Consider the following 18,129-nt stretch of genomic DNA (forward strand, 5'->3'; position numbering starts at 1 on the left):
ACACGGTGAAACCCCGTCTCTACTAAAAATATAAAAAATTAGCTGAGCATGGTGGCAGGCGCCTGTAGTCCCAGCTACTTGGGAGGCTGAGGCAGGAGAATGGCATGAACCCTGGAGGCGGAGGTTGCAGTGAGCCGAGATTGCACCACCGCACTGTAGCCTGGGTGACAGAGCAAGACTCCATCTCAAAAAAAAAAAAAAGGAAAAAAAAATGTGCTGCTCCATCTGTTATAGAAAACTGTGCTGTACATGAGGTATCTAGGAATAGCTTCAAAAAGGGCTATGGGAAAAAGGGCCAACATTTTGGTAATAGGGTTTCTGTGCTGAGCCCTAAGCCCATGCCTCACTCTACATATCCTACCTTTTGATAATGCAAGCCAAATCACCCAATTCAAAAAAATTGTTTTCCTTGCTCTTATATAACAAATAAACTTGGTGGTTGCTAGAAACTACACAAAATTCCAAAAATAAGGGGGCCAGGTTGTATTCCTGTGTTTCCTGGAATATCTTCAGATCAAAGAAGAGCAAAAAGGGCCTTTGAGTCAGGTGTGGCCTGTGTGCAAGATGCTCATGATCTTCCTCTGTAGTCCGCAAATTTTTGTTTTTAGCAGTACAACTCCTTTTGCAAATGAAATCTTCCAAGGAACCCTACTATTTGACAGATAAGTGAACAGCTGTTCTTGGTGAGCCTGGAAGTAAGAGGAGGATACCTCCACCCATGTTCTCAACACAGTTCTTCTAGAAAAGCCCCAGATCTATGAGGAACACAGTTTGAAAATAAACCTTCTTAAAAGGAAGAGGTTGCTCAGACTCTCACAGTGCCTTGAATCCTTGGACACCCAAGAACAAGTACCTCTATCTTCCACCTTTTTTTGGTTGAAATCCCTGCAGATATTCTCCTCCCTAACTTCTAACCCATGGCCACTTCAGCCTTCAAAATAGTGGCTGAGAGATTGCATTTAACCCTCAGAAGCATCCCACAAAGCAATGGAATTTTCCATATCTTAAATCCAAACTTTCTAAATCACCAGTAACAACTATGTTAAATTTCCTTTCTACATTGTAGAAGTACTGATAGTGGGTTCTGTTCTGCACCATTTACTGAGAAAAACATCCTCTCTTTTAATTAAAAGTAGGCACACTCATTTCACACAAACAGCTTTGCTCTGTGATACAGCCATTCTTCATTTAGACATAAAGTACAAGCAGAAAAACGTGGAAGAAGAAACAAGCTGGGAAGCCAGTATACAACTTTTGATCCCTGAAAGCTGATAAAAGACCAAAGAAAAAACATCATACTTGTTCACACCTGAGATAGCATACACTTTATCAACCCAGGCAGGTAGTCAGTGGCTAGTGATGAGATTATCTTTCTAATTACAAATAAGGAAATAAAGCAGACATTTCTCCCTGACATGAGTAAGAAATGCCAAGGGAAAACACTCAAACAATGATTTATTTATTAAGCTGATACTTATCAGGCACTCACCATGTATCAGGTATGATACTAAGAAGTTGATAAATATTACCATTTAATCATCACACAATCCCATGAAACAGTACCATCAGCTCCATTTAAAGGTAAAGAGAGGGTGGTTCAGAGAGAAGCTGAGTGATATGCCCAAGATTACACAGCTAGCAAATGCTAGTGTTGGGATTCCAATCAAAGACCGCCTGCCTCCAAAGTCTGCACTTATAGCCATTCCCATATCTCTTACTCTAACCCACAATCCTACTTTTCCATGTGAACTTAAGCTGCTGGTAATGCATGCTCCCTGTAGGTTGTGCATTGGTGCAGATGTCTTTGCCATCTCAAGGATAAACTATGCAGATATTCCCCTTTCCGGCCATTTTCAACACCTGAAAACAACTGTGGCCAGAGAACCACAGTTCAAATTGCGAATGCTCAGAGACCAACAATTAAAAAAAAAAAAATTATCTTTCCCCTTTCTCTCTTTCCTAGAGTCAGGCTGTGGGATGTTTGGTTTCCTAATTTTTGGTTTACAGAACTGACAAATACCTTTCTATCCTTCTTTAGAGGAGCTCCCACAGCTGGGAGATTTAGCCGTGTCTGAGGTTGGCTGGGATGGCCTCAGACTCAACTGGATCGCAGCTGACCAGGCCTATGAGCACTTTGTCATTCAGGTGCAGGAGGTCAACAAAGTGGAGGCAGCCCAGAACCTCACGGTGCCTGGCAGCCTCCGGGCTGTGGACATCCCAGGCCTCAGGGCCACCACGCCTTACACAGTCTCCATCTATGGGGTGATCCGGGGCTATAGAACACCAGTGCTCTCTGCTGAGGCTTCCACAGGTACTTCCTCTCCCTGTCAATGCTTTCTCCCCAAGGTTCTTTGCTTCCTCTCCAAGAGATCATGCGCGGAGTCAGCATCTCACCATAACTGAATCCTTTCCATGTGCCCTTCAGTGGCCGGCTATGCATGCTCAGAGACTTCCCTGTGGGCTGCGCCTTTGTCCTCATGCCTTTGCCATGTGGATGGCGAATGATACAGGTGTTGCCCTTTCTGATCTCCAGCCCCTCAGCCTTTCTTACTTTACCTGACTGAGTCTACATCTTTTTTGAATGATGAATTTTTGTTTCAGAAATCAGCCTGATGGTTTTAATTCATTTATCCAGTGCTTGGATGTAACTAAGAGCCTCCCTCCCTATATATGAGTTCTGGTGGAACACAGATTATTTACTTTAGAGAGTCTTTTACTAGTTGGAAACGGTGCTTTTCTATCTCTAAATCCCTCAAGGATATGAGTACTGTGGTTCTTGCATTTAAGAAATGTTTCTTTAAAACGTAGCCAGTATAATAAGAGAACTGAATTACCCTCCTCCAGGCAATTCTCTCAGATACTGAGTCATTGTTAGAGCATCAAATTAGCAAATAGCTAGACCAGAAGGGAAAAAAAAAGAAATTACACAATTATGACTGGAGACTGTACCAAAGAGAAAGCCATTCATTAGCACAAGTACACACAGCAGCTTTTGGAACAAGGAATGTCCTGGGCTATGAATGTCAAAGAACTGATACCCTTTTTGCTGTTTTAATCAAGAGTTTCTCTCTGAAGTGTTGGCCTTTGGATGGCAAACTCCCAGCCCCAGACCCAGGAGGGTGCATTATAGTTTACTCGTCACTCTACCCCTATTACAAGGCTTCAGTGTTTCCCGGGAGCCTGCTAAAGTCAGCAGTCTTCCCCCAACACAGTTTTCCATTGCTCATCTTTATTATGTGCCTCCATGGGTCTGAAGCGCAGTAGAGACTATTGCTTCATTTTGCATACGACTGCCCCCCTTTTAAAATAATTATTGCAACTAAACTTTAATGCATACCTGTACATCCCAGTTGAATCTAGCAAGAGCATAGCTCTGCATTTTAACCTCAGTCATTTCACTAATTTTCACTGAGATAAAGAAATATAAAGCACAGGCAACCACTGCCAGGACAGTGACCCTGAAATGCCTAGAATTTGCAGCTGAGGCTACTCTGAAGGCACCCGGGCCTCCTTTTTCTGAGACCCATAAACCATCCCTTCCCAGAAGGCAAAATAATCACCCACCACTTCTGATCTTTTCTGCAGATCTTGTGGCTTGGGTGTCCTTGGCATTTTTATGTGTGTGTGTTTTTCTTCTTAACAATAGCAACATTCTTGCCACTGATGAATTGGCCTATGGGCAGGAAGGTCCATCATCCCATCTGATCTGTATCTCAACAAATCTATTAGAAGGATCTCAGAGACCAGGAGCCTTCTTTCTTGCTAAAGAGACAGTACTAGCTTTTCAAACCCTGCTCCTACCTGCCCTCTGCATGTTTTATTCTTATGGTTGGGGAAAGCACTGGCAGGACCATCTTCAAACAAAATGTTATTTCTTTGCTGAAAGGGATGGCCTAAACTGCCTTGCCTTGGCTTAGCCCTCTTGGTTCGCAATGCAATAGCGTTGCCTTTTTGGCAAAAAAAGCCTTTTTGGCCTGCATAGCAGCAGTTAAGAGAGGACAAGCTATTTTAACAGAATATGAGAATGGCTGGCTGGTCCTTGTCTAAAGTATGAAAAAAATACCAAGAATTACACTGAGAAATTGGTAATTCCCATTAAGTCACAAAATCAGAAGCCTAAAGTTACCACCTTGGGAGGGCAATGGCATCAGAATTATTTAGCCCTCATTTGAATAGATGGGAGCTCCTTCAAAGCAAAGAATGTCTGTGGGAGGCATCCAAGTAATCTTGGTTTCCTTAATGCAATTCAAGAGACTGGAAGCTGTCAGGACTCATATCTTTTGACCAGTGGCCAGTAACCCTGAGGTAGGGCTCCCAGAGGCATATGTGGCTAAGATGCAACAGTTCCTGATAAGATCATTCAGCACATCTTCTTGGCCAGGGCTTGATGATATGTGGCAACTGCATGTAGAGAAATCTAATTGCCATACCTTCCTTTCTCTAATTTTTCTTTTAACAAAACTGCTTTTTCTCTCTCTTTGGCACTAATTGGTAACATTGCTTCCTTCCATCATAGCCATGAACTATCAGATCTCTCTACCCAGCAATGGTTCCATTAACAACCTCAATCTTAAAACACAGCCACATAATTAACTCAAATTTATTTGTTTCTTCTCCCCCACCCCTTCCTTTTTCAGCCAAAGAACCTGAAATTGGAAACTTAAATGTTTCTGACATAACTCCCGAGAGCTTCAATCTCTCCTGGACAGCTACCGATGGGATCTTCGAGACCTTTACCATTGAAATTATTGATTCCAATAGGTTGCTGGAGATTGTGGAATATAATATCTCTGGTGCTGAACGAACTGCCCATATCTCAGGGCTACCCCCTAGTACTGATTTTATTGTCTACCTCTCTGGACTTGCTCCCAGCATCCGGACCAAAACCATCAGTGCCACAGCCACAACAGGTATATGTGCATTCTCCCATTTCTAACACAGTCTTTCCACAGTCTTCTTTGCAGGGTGAAGCCTCTCCTTCTCCTCGCCCATTGATGTACAAACCACGGAGAACTAACTCTTCCATGGTGCTAGGCTGAAGTGCTGTTTAACATAACTCTTTCCCAACAGCAGCCCAGATAATGGATTGCCATAAAGCCATGTGCCTGATTTATTGCTGACCAGGACGTTTACAGCATAAAATGTAGTTCAGTCTAGTTTGCCATATGAAATCTAGGGAAAAGAATTCTAACCTCTGATAACTAAAAAGCTATATAATAAGAGCTGTTCTTGACTTTGAAAGATGTCTACCTCAGTCAAAGAGGTCTTATAAATTTTCTTTCGTATTATCTTAGTGTCTTTGTCTTCCTAGTCTCTTGGACCTCACAATACCCAAATATCCCAGTGATTTAATAATCATGTTGGTGGTGCTCAGTATTTTTTTTTCAATTGGGAAAGTAAAGAAAAACAGCAAAGATTGCTTATCAGATGAGTGCAGGAGGCAGCCATGCCATTCAGATCACCCCAGTTCCAACACCACCTCTAGAAGACCAGACCATGATGTCTTGCCCTCAGAATAGTCAATGATAAATGGCAAAAATAAAAGTAGAATAGTTATGTTCAAACAAGGGACTTAGTTTAAAAAACAAAAGAATGAACTGCTCTCACTTTAAATTTGTGGTGTCTGTGAGATGTGCACTAAGTCAGATGCTCTTTGCCATGCAGTAAAAGAGAACCCTATGTGAATTTAGAAAGGGGAACCCCATACATTCAAAATAGCATTCTTAGCACAATTTAGACAGTGCTCTTTCTTGGGAGGTAAATGAAGAAATCACAAACTAGAAAAAAAGAAACAATATCTACAGAACAAACATAGGAGAAATGAAGAAATCACAAACTAGAAAAAAAAAGAAGAAACGATATCTACAGAACAAACACAGGATAATTTTTCCTTATAGTTTACAAAAAGGAGACTCATAGTCTGGGAAATCCAAGAAAAGGATTGACATTGCAGCATCAATACTGCCTGTCATTTAGGTCTCACCTATGGTTGAGAGAGGGTCTGTCCTCATTCTACATGAGGCTACAAATTGTCATCAGGGTGGTCCACAGATAAGGCAGAGAGTCAACATTATCCAGTTCCTATCTCAGCCAGGTTCAAGTATAAAAAATCTTAGAGGAGAAAATTAGACAAATATATATGTTTGTTTCTCATGGCTCAAACTGATTTTCAACAAGGGACAAATTATTTTAGCATTAACAAAGGTAAAGTCTAAAACTTTATGGATTTAGTCTTACGTGTTTTGATTTTGACTTTATAATGGTGTTTTAAATTGACACATTTTCTTTTTTTTTTTCCTTGCTTTAGTAGCTGAACCACTTCTTAGCCACCTCACTGTCTCAAACATGACCTGGGGCAGTGTGTCCATCTCGTGGGAAGCTCAGGAGTCTGCCTTTGATAGCTTTCTTATAGAAGTTAGTAATTCCAATCACCCCCAGGAGACCATAGTGCTCTCTGTGCCTGGGGTGTCTCGCAGCTCTGTCATCACCAACCTGAAAGCTTCTTCTAATTACACTGCCCACCTTCATGGGCTGATTGGCGGGCAGCGTGCTCAGACCCTGATGGTCCAAGCAACCACAGGTATTTCCTATTATGGCTTCTTCACTCTTCATTGAATTTCCTCTGAATAGCATTCCAAAAATCACCCGCTACCCACTTTTCATCCTCCTAGTTGCTCCCAATCCTTCTCAAATTTGATACAGCCATCCAAATCAAAGGTTTAAGGCTTTAAAATAACTCTCATCCCAAATTAAAGAATTTCAGTGTCAAACCTCTTTTTCCTAAATATCCATTCACATCTGGAGTTGTTCTGTTTGTTTGTATAAAGTTAACCTGACTTGCTTTGGTTGAATTTCTAAACCATCCTTCCATCTGATCTTGACAGTCCCACCCATTATCATCCGCTTGTGGTCTTTCTAATCAAAGTTTGCCTATGTCATGTTCAAAGAGGTATGTGCATGCCATTTCCGGTGCCTTGGTCAGAGAGATCTACACTCTCTTTCTCTCTAGCAGAATTTTAAAAAATAAGGGTGCCTTGAGCATGCTGAGAATAGACTCTGAATCACAACCCAAGAACTGCATGAGAGGACCCAGTGGTCTTATCTTGTTCTCAAGATTTTTGTCTGAAGACTACTCTTTTTTGACATGTACTTTGTCAAGCATGTTTTGTCACCCACTGATAGCTGTCACAAAGTCTCAGGCTCTTCTTTCAAGCCATCATCTTGTCCAAATATTGGTGCATGTGGTGAATATTCAGAGCATTAAATTTTGAAAATGTTTCTTTTTCCTGGAAGCAGCTAGCATGTCAATGAATCATTTCAGAAAGTTAAATGTGGTGGGAGAAAAATGCTCCTCGTTTTGCATGGAACACTGACCATACCCTAATTACCACTATCTTTCTCTGTTTTTTCTTGCATCTCATTTCTCAGCTTGGTTGCACCCGTTGAGAGACAGCTGAGGTAAAGCTGACCTCAAGAACCATAGTCTTATTCTGCATGGTGAATCTGTTGGTATTGACAGTCTGTCTGGTAGCATGAGAAGAATTCCAGCATGCATTCTTAATTTGGGAGATTTATTCTACAGCAAAATATAGGGAAATAACAGAGTTCCACTTGGAAGATGTTAATCTTTTGTGTGGTTGAGGGAATTTGTCAAGACTATAGCTGAAAATGATTGCATTGTTACCTTCTGAAACCAATTGATAAGGAGGAAATCCCATGTCAATGCTAATGGCTATATTCTGTTTCTGAACCAAATCCTTTTTGTTCTTAGAGATTTTATGACATCGAGTTATGCTGTACAATTGTGCAGTTAAAGTTTACCCAAATGAACCCCTTCTTTCCTCTAAATTTTGGAGTTGAAGCAAAATAACTCGCAAGTCCTTGGAAGAAATATTGTGCCTTTTCCCAACCCTAAATCCTGATCTTAATATCTGAATCCTCCTGTATTGTTGCCTCTCTCTAAAATACAATCTGGGCCATACTTACTTTAAAATTAGTTTTATTTGATAAATGAACATTTAGGAAGCCAGCCCCATGAACATCTAGCCATATAGGCCCCTTAATATTAAATGAGTTGCTCTCAAAAATGAATGTCTAGACTTTAACAGAAAAGAGATATTTAACCTCAGGGAAACCATCTATCTGTCCAAATTATCCAATAAGTGAGTTCCCTAAACAGAAAATTCAATGCCTAACTTCAAGTTTTTCTTTCATCTTTGCATTCACCAGAAATTTTTAATGGAAGCCATCTTCACCTTTACAGTATTAAATGGTGAAATATAGATTTTCCTACAGTGCATATTAAGTACTGTAAAAATTTATCTTGTATGTGTATTAGCCTTTAATTTGTGCAACCAACAGATACTAAAAACGAATACTAAATAAGGAAACTCCAAAGAAGCATTTTCTAAAACATGTTCAATGGAACATTAGCTCCTTGAGATGTTCAAAGAATATTCCTCAGTTAGGGTATGCATTGATCAATAAGTTTACGAAATTATGGGCTAAGCAAAATTAAGTAAGTTTATTGACAGAACCAGCCTGTCAGAGCCTTCAAAATGCAAACTCACCTTGTGAATCTCTATGGTAAGACATAATATTCAGTGCTTACCATTCATACTTAATCATAAAGCTGTCTTTTCTTGGAACATCTTACAGGGCTTGTGTCCCCATTACAAACTTTAGAAAATGTAGCCTTAATACCCTTCACATTATTCCAATCTACCACCCTAATGGCTTGTCTACTGTTCTTCACACATGACTAGCAAATGGTGGTGTCTATGCTTTAGAAGAACACAGATCTAAAAAATAAAATAAAAATAAAAATAAGAAAAGAACACAAATCTATGCCTGCAGAGAAAGCAATGTATTTTCTATCATCATATTCAATGTAGGTGTAGACACAGCCTAACATACTGTCTCTTCTGCATGTATTTGGAGATATTGATGCTTTCATATTCTATGGCTACATTCTGGAAAAGTCCACTGCTTCCTCTAATAATATCTCTCTCTTTCTCTCTGCCCGTGTTCCTTCTTTAGAACCAGAGCCACAGTTGGGCATGCTAATCCTTAGCAATATTACTCCAAACAGCTTCAATATGTCATGGACCACTCAAGCTGGGCTTTTTGCAAAGGTTGTTATCAATGTGAGTGACGCTCACTCACTGCATGAGTCCCAGCAATTCACAGTCTCAGGAGATGCAAAGCAAGCTCATGTCACAGGCTTGGTGGAGAACACTGGCTATGACGTCAGTGTGGCAGGGACCACCTGGGCTGGGGATCCCACCAGACCCCTCACTGCCTTTGTCGTTACAGGTACTCAATCAGAGGTTCTCACTTGTCTAACACAGAGAGAAAAGGAGATAAGTCATCTTAAAGGAAAATTCAACAAAAATACAATCTTCACTCCAAATGTACACTCTTTTATTTTTAATTGACAAATAGTAATTGCATATATTTATGAAGAATAGCGTGTTGTTTTGATATACATATACATTGTGGATTGATTAAATCAACCTAATTAACATATCAATCACCTCACCTACTTATTTATTTATTTATTGTGCTGTGAGAACATTTAAAATCTACTCTTTTAGGAATTTTGAAGTGTTCAATGTGTTATTATTAACTATGGCCAGTCACCATGCTGTGCAGTAGATCACTAAAACTTATTCCTTCTGTCTAACTGAACTTTGCACTACTTGACCAACATCTCCCCTTTCTTCATCTCCCCAACCCCAGTCACTGGTAACCACCATTCTTCTCTGTGCTTCTATATGTTCAGTTTTCTTAGATTACACATATGAGATCATGCAGTATTTGTCTTTCTGTGCCTGGATTATTTCACTCTGTATAGTGCCCTCCAGGTTCATCCATGTTGTTGAAAATGAAAGAATTTTCCTCTTTTCTTAAGGCTATAAAGTATTTCATTATATACACACACACACACGTACATACACACACACACACACACACGGAATGTATATATTTATATATAAATGTGATCTGTCTATCTATATGCCACATTTTCTTTGTCCTTTCATCCATTGACAAACACAGGTTACATTACTCATGAAAGCCAAGATAATATATGTAAACTTGTAAGTAAAGAGAAAGCAGACACTATTATAAAGGAGAGGACTTTCACAGCTGCTCTTAGGAAGTGGAGACAACGTTCTCAAGAGTTGTATAAAGCTTTTAGGGTTTTTTGTGCCCAGTTTTATTGGCTGTTTTATCCACAGTTTAGAGCTTCTGCCTAAAAGCTGACTCCTAAGTTAGTAAAGGCCTAAGATTGAAATTCTGTTCATAAATTATGCTAGGTAAGGCAGTTCATATATGTGCCCCAAAAGTACAATCATCTTTTTCTTTAGAGAACAATTATTCTTAAAATTGACAATACAATAGATTGATGAAGGTTCAACTTCAGATGACAGATAAATTTCAAGTTTAATTAAGCCCTACCCATTCATTCAACTTGACTTCTTGAACATTTGCCAGTGTTCAATTTGGCAAATGCTGCCAAATGGTGGCAGCACAAACTTCGATGACAAAGGCTGCACATGGTGTCAGTTTACTAAATCTCTAGCCCAAAAAGCCTCAGAAAATATTTAGAAGTCTCTTCCTTTTCATTAGTGATAATTTTCAGAAGATGGACTTTGCCGTCTGATTTTCACATTAAACCAGGTCTCTCCCAGGGTCTAAATTGTCATAACTAAGACATGTTAATTACTACAATTAAATATTTAATTATAGGCAGCATGGTGTCCTGGAAGAGTGAGGATTTTGAGATCAAGCTTGCATGGTTTCTAAACCTCTCCCACAGTTTTTTAGCTACATAACTTTAGCAAGTTCTTAACTTGTTTGAACCCTAATTTCCTTATGCATGGAGAGAGGATACCACCGGTATTTCTGGGAGCCTTGTCTCAGAGGTTAAATAGAGTTGATGAAATTTAACTGCCTAGCATCCAGTAGGAATTTTATAGATGCTAGGTTATTTCTGCTGTCTCCTAACATAATTAGGAAAGTGACTTTCTTAAAAATAACCAATAAGCCTAGATAGAACAATAGACCTATGCAATCATGAACTCCCTCTCCTTTTTAAGAGAACATTGGATGCGTTTTAATGTAAGATTAAAAAGTGATTATTTTTTCCTGTCCAGTTACCTAATGTGAATTAAATCATTCAGATAAGTCTTAAAATGCAGAACATGGTAATTTCTTAAGCGACTGAGACAAGGAGGTATGAGATGAGATTCTCACTGCTCAGGAGAGGAGAAATGGCCACAGATTCCATCAGGCCATTGCTTGTAGCTGCTTGCAGGACCTCCCACATAACAGAAGAAAGGGAAGCTGAGAGAGCCAGTCTTGGGAATCCTAGATCCCGTTACAGCATTGCTTCAGCTAATCCATGATGTGAAAAGATTGTGTTTTAAAAGAAGCATATTAAAAAAGAAAAAAACAAAACATGAGGGACTCTTAAATAACAAGCCCTCGATTGACTAATTATCCTGAATGCCCTCACTTTCATTGGAATTCACTGCTTTGTTGGTGTGGAGGTGCAAAGAGGCCAGCTATCAAAGGAAGACGCCACTTATCTAAACAAAATCTGGGAACAGAATTTGAGACCCTTGTTTCTCAGACCAAGACTGTTTTCTCAGTATAAGATATTTCATCTTCACTTTTGATAGAATTATGATTCTTGGGAAATATTTACATGGAAAAAGTGCCTCAGAATAAACACCAAGTGTTTCAAAATAAGTACAGGAAGTCCAAGCCACGACAAAATTTAAATCTCTATTTACGAGATGAAGGTATTAATTCCCTTATTCATTCAGTCACCAAACCCTTCTTTTTAAAACATTTTTCTTTATGTCTCATGGATTAGACCCTAGGCATTAGTGAATTAATGCAAGAGCTTTGGAAGTTTCCATTTAGCTGCAATGGAAAAGAAGTCTCTAAACTAGATGCAGCTAATTTGAAATTCCTGTCTCCTTTTTTCCTTCTGATTTAAAAAAAAAAAAAATGCATTTACCAGTACTATTGGGAAAAAAAAAAAAAAAAAACACCTAGAAAAGAGATGCTGGACCTTCTCCACTATTCCTCCTTTTCCCTTAGGATTGCCATCACTGATTGGGGTTGACTTTGGGTATGGAAAGAACACAGAACTTGGAGTCAGAAGACCTGGTTGGATCTCAGCTTAGGCACCTAGTAGATGTATGACCTAGGTTAAGTCATTAACCTCTCTGGTTTTTTAAGATGTGATAGAGGTTGGAAGGCAGGTAACAATATCTACCCTACTGTATCATTTTGAAGATTAACTAGGATAATGATGTGAAGCTTTGCCAGTTGGAAAGTATCAATGGAAACTCAGCCAACATAAACTCACTCCTTTTGGATATCCCAATGTGTGAATAGGCCATTTAGCACCTGAGAAATCAGAATGCCTGGGACATACATGTTTGGTGAAAGAATGAATGAAGGAAAGATGATGGCAGAACTTACTAAGACCCAGATGTATTCTTGTTTTCTAACTTTATCCAGGAAAATAAACAGCAAAAGATTTAACAAATCTTACAATTTCTTCGTGGGTTATAACCATGAGCTATTCATTTTGACACATAAAAAAAACTTACCTCCTCCCTTTATTTCAGCTTGTGAGGATATGTCACTAATTGACTTCATTAATTTGATTCAAAATGTGCACTAGAAGTGGGATAGAAACACAAGAAGTATATCAGAAATAAAATTATACTTGGAAAAAAAAAAAACTGAAAGCAGTGGGAAGTAGACAAAAGGATCCAAACTCAACACAATGCATCCTATTTGCATAGAGAACTACATGTCTTTTGGAGTCAGACCCGACTAAAAACTTTGCTCTATCTCTTCTTACAAGCGTATAACTTTAGCCAAGTCAATCAACTTCTTTGAAACTCAGTTTGCTCACATGTAAAATGAGAATAATACCTACCTCATAAGCTATTAAGAGAATTGCGCAAGATAACCCTATCTGGCACGCAATAAGTTCTTGCTGAATTTTAATTGCTGAGCATATAACACAAATTGAATGATGGACTTGGGTATCTATTGATGTTCTTGGAAACGTGTGCTATCCTGACAGAGTCAGTGCTGCTAACCTGAGTTATTTTCACTCCTCCCTTCTTTCAGAGGCCCTGCCCCTTCTGGAAAACCTAACCATTTCCGACATTAATCCCTACGGGTTCACAGTTTCCTGGATGGCATCGGAGAATGCCTTTGACAGCTTTCTAGTAACGGTGGTGGATTCTGGGAAGCTGCTGGACCCCCAGGAATTTACACTTTCAGGAACCCAGAGGAAACTGGAGCTTAGAGGCCTCATAACTGGCATTGGCTATGAGGTTATGGTCTCTGGCTTCACCCAAGGGCACCAAACCAAGCCCTTGAGGGCTGAGATTGTTACAGGTATTTCAAATCAAGTGAGCCATTCGTTCCTCTTCCTGGTCCCCTTCTGTGTAATCTGTCTGCCAGATCACCATGACTTTAACATCTTTGTTCACATTGCCTACTTAATCCATAAATGTGGTCTACTGTTTCACCTTCTCCCCATTCTCCCTCTTGTCATATGTACCTAATGAACATGCCCCACTCCCACCCTAGAAATGAGAAGGTCGAAATATTTCTGCTTTGTATTCAAAATCCTTTAGACCTTGTCTTGTCCATAGCTCTTGTGTGCTTACCTCATATCATCTTCCCTTGTGATCAACCTGGCTTGTCCCCAGCTACATTTCAGCCTTCTCAAAAGAAATATACCAATGAGTATATTTCCAAAATGTATTTAAAACCTTTGCCATCTCAAAGTCTCAACCACGATCTTAACAAACTTACCCGGTGGGCTCGCCATTGGAAAACCAAATGTGAACTTATTTTATTGGTAATCACTAATATCAGAGAGACTCTGCAACACAGACTAAATCCATAATTTTCTCAAGACTAATGATTCCTACAGAAATTAACAACTGAAACAGTCAAACATCTGTGTTTCCCGAAGTCTTTCTAGAGATTACTAGCTCCATAGAATGTTCAAAGGTCCTACTCGGTGAGGAAATTCCACGTTCAAATAAGTTTGGAAAGATTGAGTTAAACAAAGCTAAAGAGGATCTTTAGCTGCAAGGCTTTTCAGAACACCCTAACATGCATTATCTCCAAGAAGTACTTATCCAGGCAGTATTTTCCAAACTTATTTGACAAAGGATACTTTTTAAGGAAGAGGATCAAACAAGAATAGTTCGCTCTGAGCACACTTTGGGAAACTCAGCTCTACACTGACATTGAGTTTTGTCTAATTAAGGCAATACAAGATGAAACCCTGGGTCCACAGTATGTAGCACAAAAGTTTCCAACCTCAGTTCTACCATCTGAACATTTATCTAATAGTTAATAAAACAACAAGAAAGAATGCCAAAAAAAAAAAAAAAAAGTCAAGGGTAGGTGCCTTCTTTAATGAAACAGCACTAAGAACAAAGCAAAAAGACCATAACATTTTAAAAGCCATTTTGGGCAGCCTCAAGGGTAATGTAATCAGCAGTATCATCATGAGCAGCTCTACAGATCATTAATGCTGGTTTATTTGTCTTTTCAAAAAGAAAAGAAAAAGGTCTTGCAGGGGATGGGCACTCAGCCACTGGAAGACAGAGAGCAAATGTAAACAAGTTACTGGCTTTGAACTTATTTAATAATATGTGGGAGGGGCAGATACTGAGTCCAGATGTGGATTTACAGAATTGCTTTTGGACAAAACTCACATATGCAAACATACTTTATTTGTATTGAATGTATCTACTCCATCTTTCCCCTCTCCTGACTCTACTGGACTTGTTAATGTTGAATGATTTTATTTTTGGTATCTCAGGACACTTCTATCTCTGAAAGCTGGGGCATCACTACATATTGATACCCCCACTGGAGAGAAGATTGTAGGACTGGTAAATGATGTTGTCTTTCCTCCTTCTCCCACCATTTTCTCTCCCTCTAGAAGCCGAACCAGAAGTTGACAACCTTCTGGTTTCAGATGCCACCCCAGACGGTTTCCGTCTGTCCTGGACAGCTGATGAAGGGGTCTTCGACAATTTTGTTCTCAAAATCAGAGATACCAAAAAGCAGTCTGAGCCACTGGAAATAACCCTACTTGCCCCCGAACGTACCAGGGACATAACAGGTCTCAGAGAGGCTACTGAATACGAAATTGAACTGTATGGAATAAGCAAAGGAAGGCGATCCCAGCCAGTCAGTGCTATAGCAACAACAGGTACTGTAAATAAACAAGAGAGAACAGAGAAAAATCATGACTCAGGGGTCTTCTTCTCACAGGGCTCAGTAATCACAGGAGCTTTGGATGCAGGCAGGCTGGCGCTCTGATCCTGGCTCTTTCAATTATAAACTGTGTTACCTTGGACAATTTGGCTAAGTCCTTATGCAAAAAAAAGTATGATACCATTTACTTAATAGGGTTGTGAGGATTAAATGAGATAATTTATGTAAAGCCCATAGTGGAGGGCCTGGCACATAGTAAGGGCTCAGCAAATGAGAGCTATTCACATTGTCATTAATGCATCATCATCGTTACAATTATCGTCTTTTTTTTTATGTTTCAAAGATTCTTCCTTCTCTCTATTATCTCATCATATTTTATCCAGAGGTACACCTCCTTGTTCTTTGGCCAAACGTTTGAGCTACACCAAGCAGGGAGATAATGGAGAAGCAGCACCTCTACTTAAAAAGATTAACATTTATAAAATGCTACATGTGAATAATCAGTACAGTGATCAGCAAGGATAAAGGAGAGAGCTGGCAAGATTAACATGCTACTGTTTATGAAGCTCTCTAACTTTGATACTCATAACAACTCTGAAAGGCACCTAGAGTGTCCTTGGAGTTTAATCACCTTTTTCCAGAAAAAAAAAAAAAAAGATGGTTAATAATATGACTCTTAGGCCCAGTGTGATGGCTCACACTTGTAATTCCAGCATTTTAGGAGGCTGAAACAGGAGGAGGATCACTTGAGTGCAAAAATTTGAGACCAGCCTAGGCAACATAGTAAGATCCTGCCCATACAAAAAAAAAATCAAAAAATTAGCCAGGTGTGGTGCCTCATACCAGCTACTTTGGAGACTGAGGCAAGAAGATCTCTTGAGCCCAGGAGATCAAGGCTCTAGTGAGCCGTGTTCATGCCACTGCACTCCCACCTGGATGACAGAGCAAGACCCTGTCTCAAATAATAGTAATAATAACAGTAGTAATAATATGACTCTTTATAATAATAATACGAAGATGAACATGACTTTTTAAAGAGAAAAGGAAAGACCTCCAAAAAGTAGAGTAAATTCTTTCATGAAATTGAGGGAGATGCGGAGACATAGCATTTCTGGAGACAGCTGCTTCAAAGGGAACCAGGAAACAGAACCACAAAATCACCAGGAGAGATAAAAGGGACCTGAGAGATGATGTAGCTCAACCTCTTCTGTTTGTGCATAAAGACTCTGAGGACCAGAATGATGAGATTATTTTTCTATGGTCATAGAGCTAGATTTGGAGTAAAACCCAATGACCAGTTTATTCTAATACTATTAAAAATGGGCAGTCTGGATGAGAGGAAACCAATGCATATAGCTGCTTGCCATCTCTGCCAGGTATAGGCATGACATTTGCCAAAACCTCTCCTTTTTGTCTAAAGATAGATATTCTATATTGTCAGGTTTTCAGGACCTAACAAGTGGCAACAAACTACCCATGTAAAAATAATAATCAGTATTTATAGACTTGGAGAAAATGCTAGAATCCAGGCAGCAACCTAGTAAGAGGGAAAAATCCTGTTTCTTATTAACAGGGACACTCTATCCTGGGATGCAGGTCTCAGTATCCTCCTCCCTGTGGCTGCCCATAAAATGACTCCAGATCAGAGACAGAGCCTTGATTTTGATCTTGGTTTGTAAACAGTGCTCTTCAAAGTTTACTTCTGATCATTGATTTGTTTTGCTGATCTTTTTTTTCTAGAAGCCCTCCAGTTCTAAAGCAAAAAAGAGAATGAATAATCATGAATTAAAATTTTTTTAAGAACAACAACAAAAAAGGCAAGGCAGACCCTGCTCTTTTGGAAAGCCCTCTCTTTGATTTTCTTCTCTAGAGCCTTGTAGTTTACAGCCAAAGACAGGCACCCACGCGTGTGTGCAATTGTGTGTGTGTGTGTGTGTGTGTGTTTCTCTCTCTCTCTACATGCCTGTGCTCCAGGACCAGGAGAAGACAGGAAAGGGGGCTCTTGAGCACAGAAGATGCCTAATTTCTATCTTCACCTCATCAAGTTTATAAATTTCCCCCCTTTTATTTTTATCCTTTCTCCTCTCCTTTCTTCCTCCCTCATACCATTGTAAACTCTTCTCTGTAATGTCCTATCCCTCTTCCTCCTGAGAAGGCCCTGCTGTAGCTCTTCTGTCACTCACAAGGTACCTCTCCACAGCACAAGCTGCCAGCCCTGGGTGCCCAGGGCAGTAGAAAGGGCAGTGAAAGACAGTGGTACTTGTTGGTTAAGCCAACAACCGTGGGGCAGTGTCCTTGGAGTTTAATCATGGCTCTACCTCAATTCCCTCATCTGGAAAATAGAATTTAACTCAAAGGTCAGCCACGAGATTTAAGTAAGATCATGAATATCAAGTATTTAGCAGAATTTCTTTACCACAGTAACCATGTTAGCTATTAATGTATTTGGCCATAAGATACACTTACTAAAATGTACCTACACCAAGGAGGTTTTCAGTCGGAGCAAAAGTGTGAGTATGCCAGGTTGTCAGAGGGAGGTCCTCAGTGCCTGAGTTTATACACCTCACTGGTTTTTTGTTTTTTCTCAGTAGCCTCATCTCGATCTTTCCTAGGGGACACTCTAAAGTCTATTATGGCCCATGGAGGAAAGAGGGACATGGGAAAGAAAATAAAGAGAGGGCAATCATATTTACTGAATTCTCACTGCCTGCCAGATGCTGTGCTGGGGGTTTCACATTTGTTATCTCCGCTAATCCTCAAAACATCCCTGTGGGTGGGTACCACTTTTCCCTCTGGACAGATGCAGCAACTGAGGTTCACAGAAGTGAAGGGACTTGCCCCAGG

General features: G+C 39.8%; 1 protein-coding gene across 3 annotated transcripts in view; it reads left to right on the forward strand.

Annotated features, from left to right (window-relative positions):
• The window catches only part of TNC (tenascin C), a 98,027-nt gene that overhangs the window by 56,444 nt on the left and 23,454 nt on the right, over positions 1-18,129 (forward strand). For 2 of the 3 annotated variants that reach the window (XM_011950074.1, XM_011950075.1), the window contains 4 exons: positions 2,039-2,311; positions 4,638-4,910; positions 13,165-13,437; positions 15,008-15,280. In XM_011950074.1, coding sequence (XP_011805464.1) covers positions 2,039-2,311; positions 4,638-4,910; positions 13,165-13,437; positions 15,008-15,280 — 1,092 coding nt within the window. The remainder of the gene's footprint in view (positions 1-2,038; positions 2,312-4,637; positions 4,911-13,164; positions 13,438-15,007; positions 15,281-18,129) is intronic. The other variant, XM_011950076.1, reaches the window with a different exon arrangement.

Source organism: Colobus angolensis, unplaced genomic scaffold (assembly GCF_000951035.1).
Source record: "Colobus angolensis palliatus isolate OR3802 unplaced genomic scaffold, Cang.pa_1.0 Scaffold301, whole genome shotgun sequence".
NCBI classification, from domain to species: Eukaryota; Metazoa; Chordata; class Mammalia; order Primates; family Cercopithecidae; genus Colobus; species Colobus angolensis.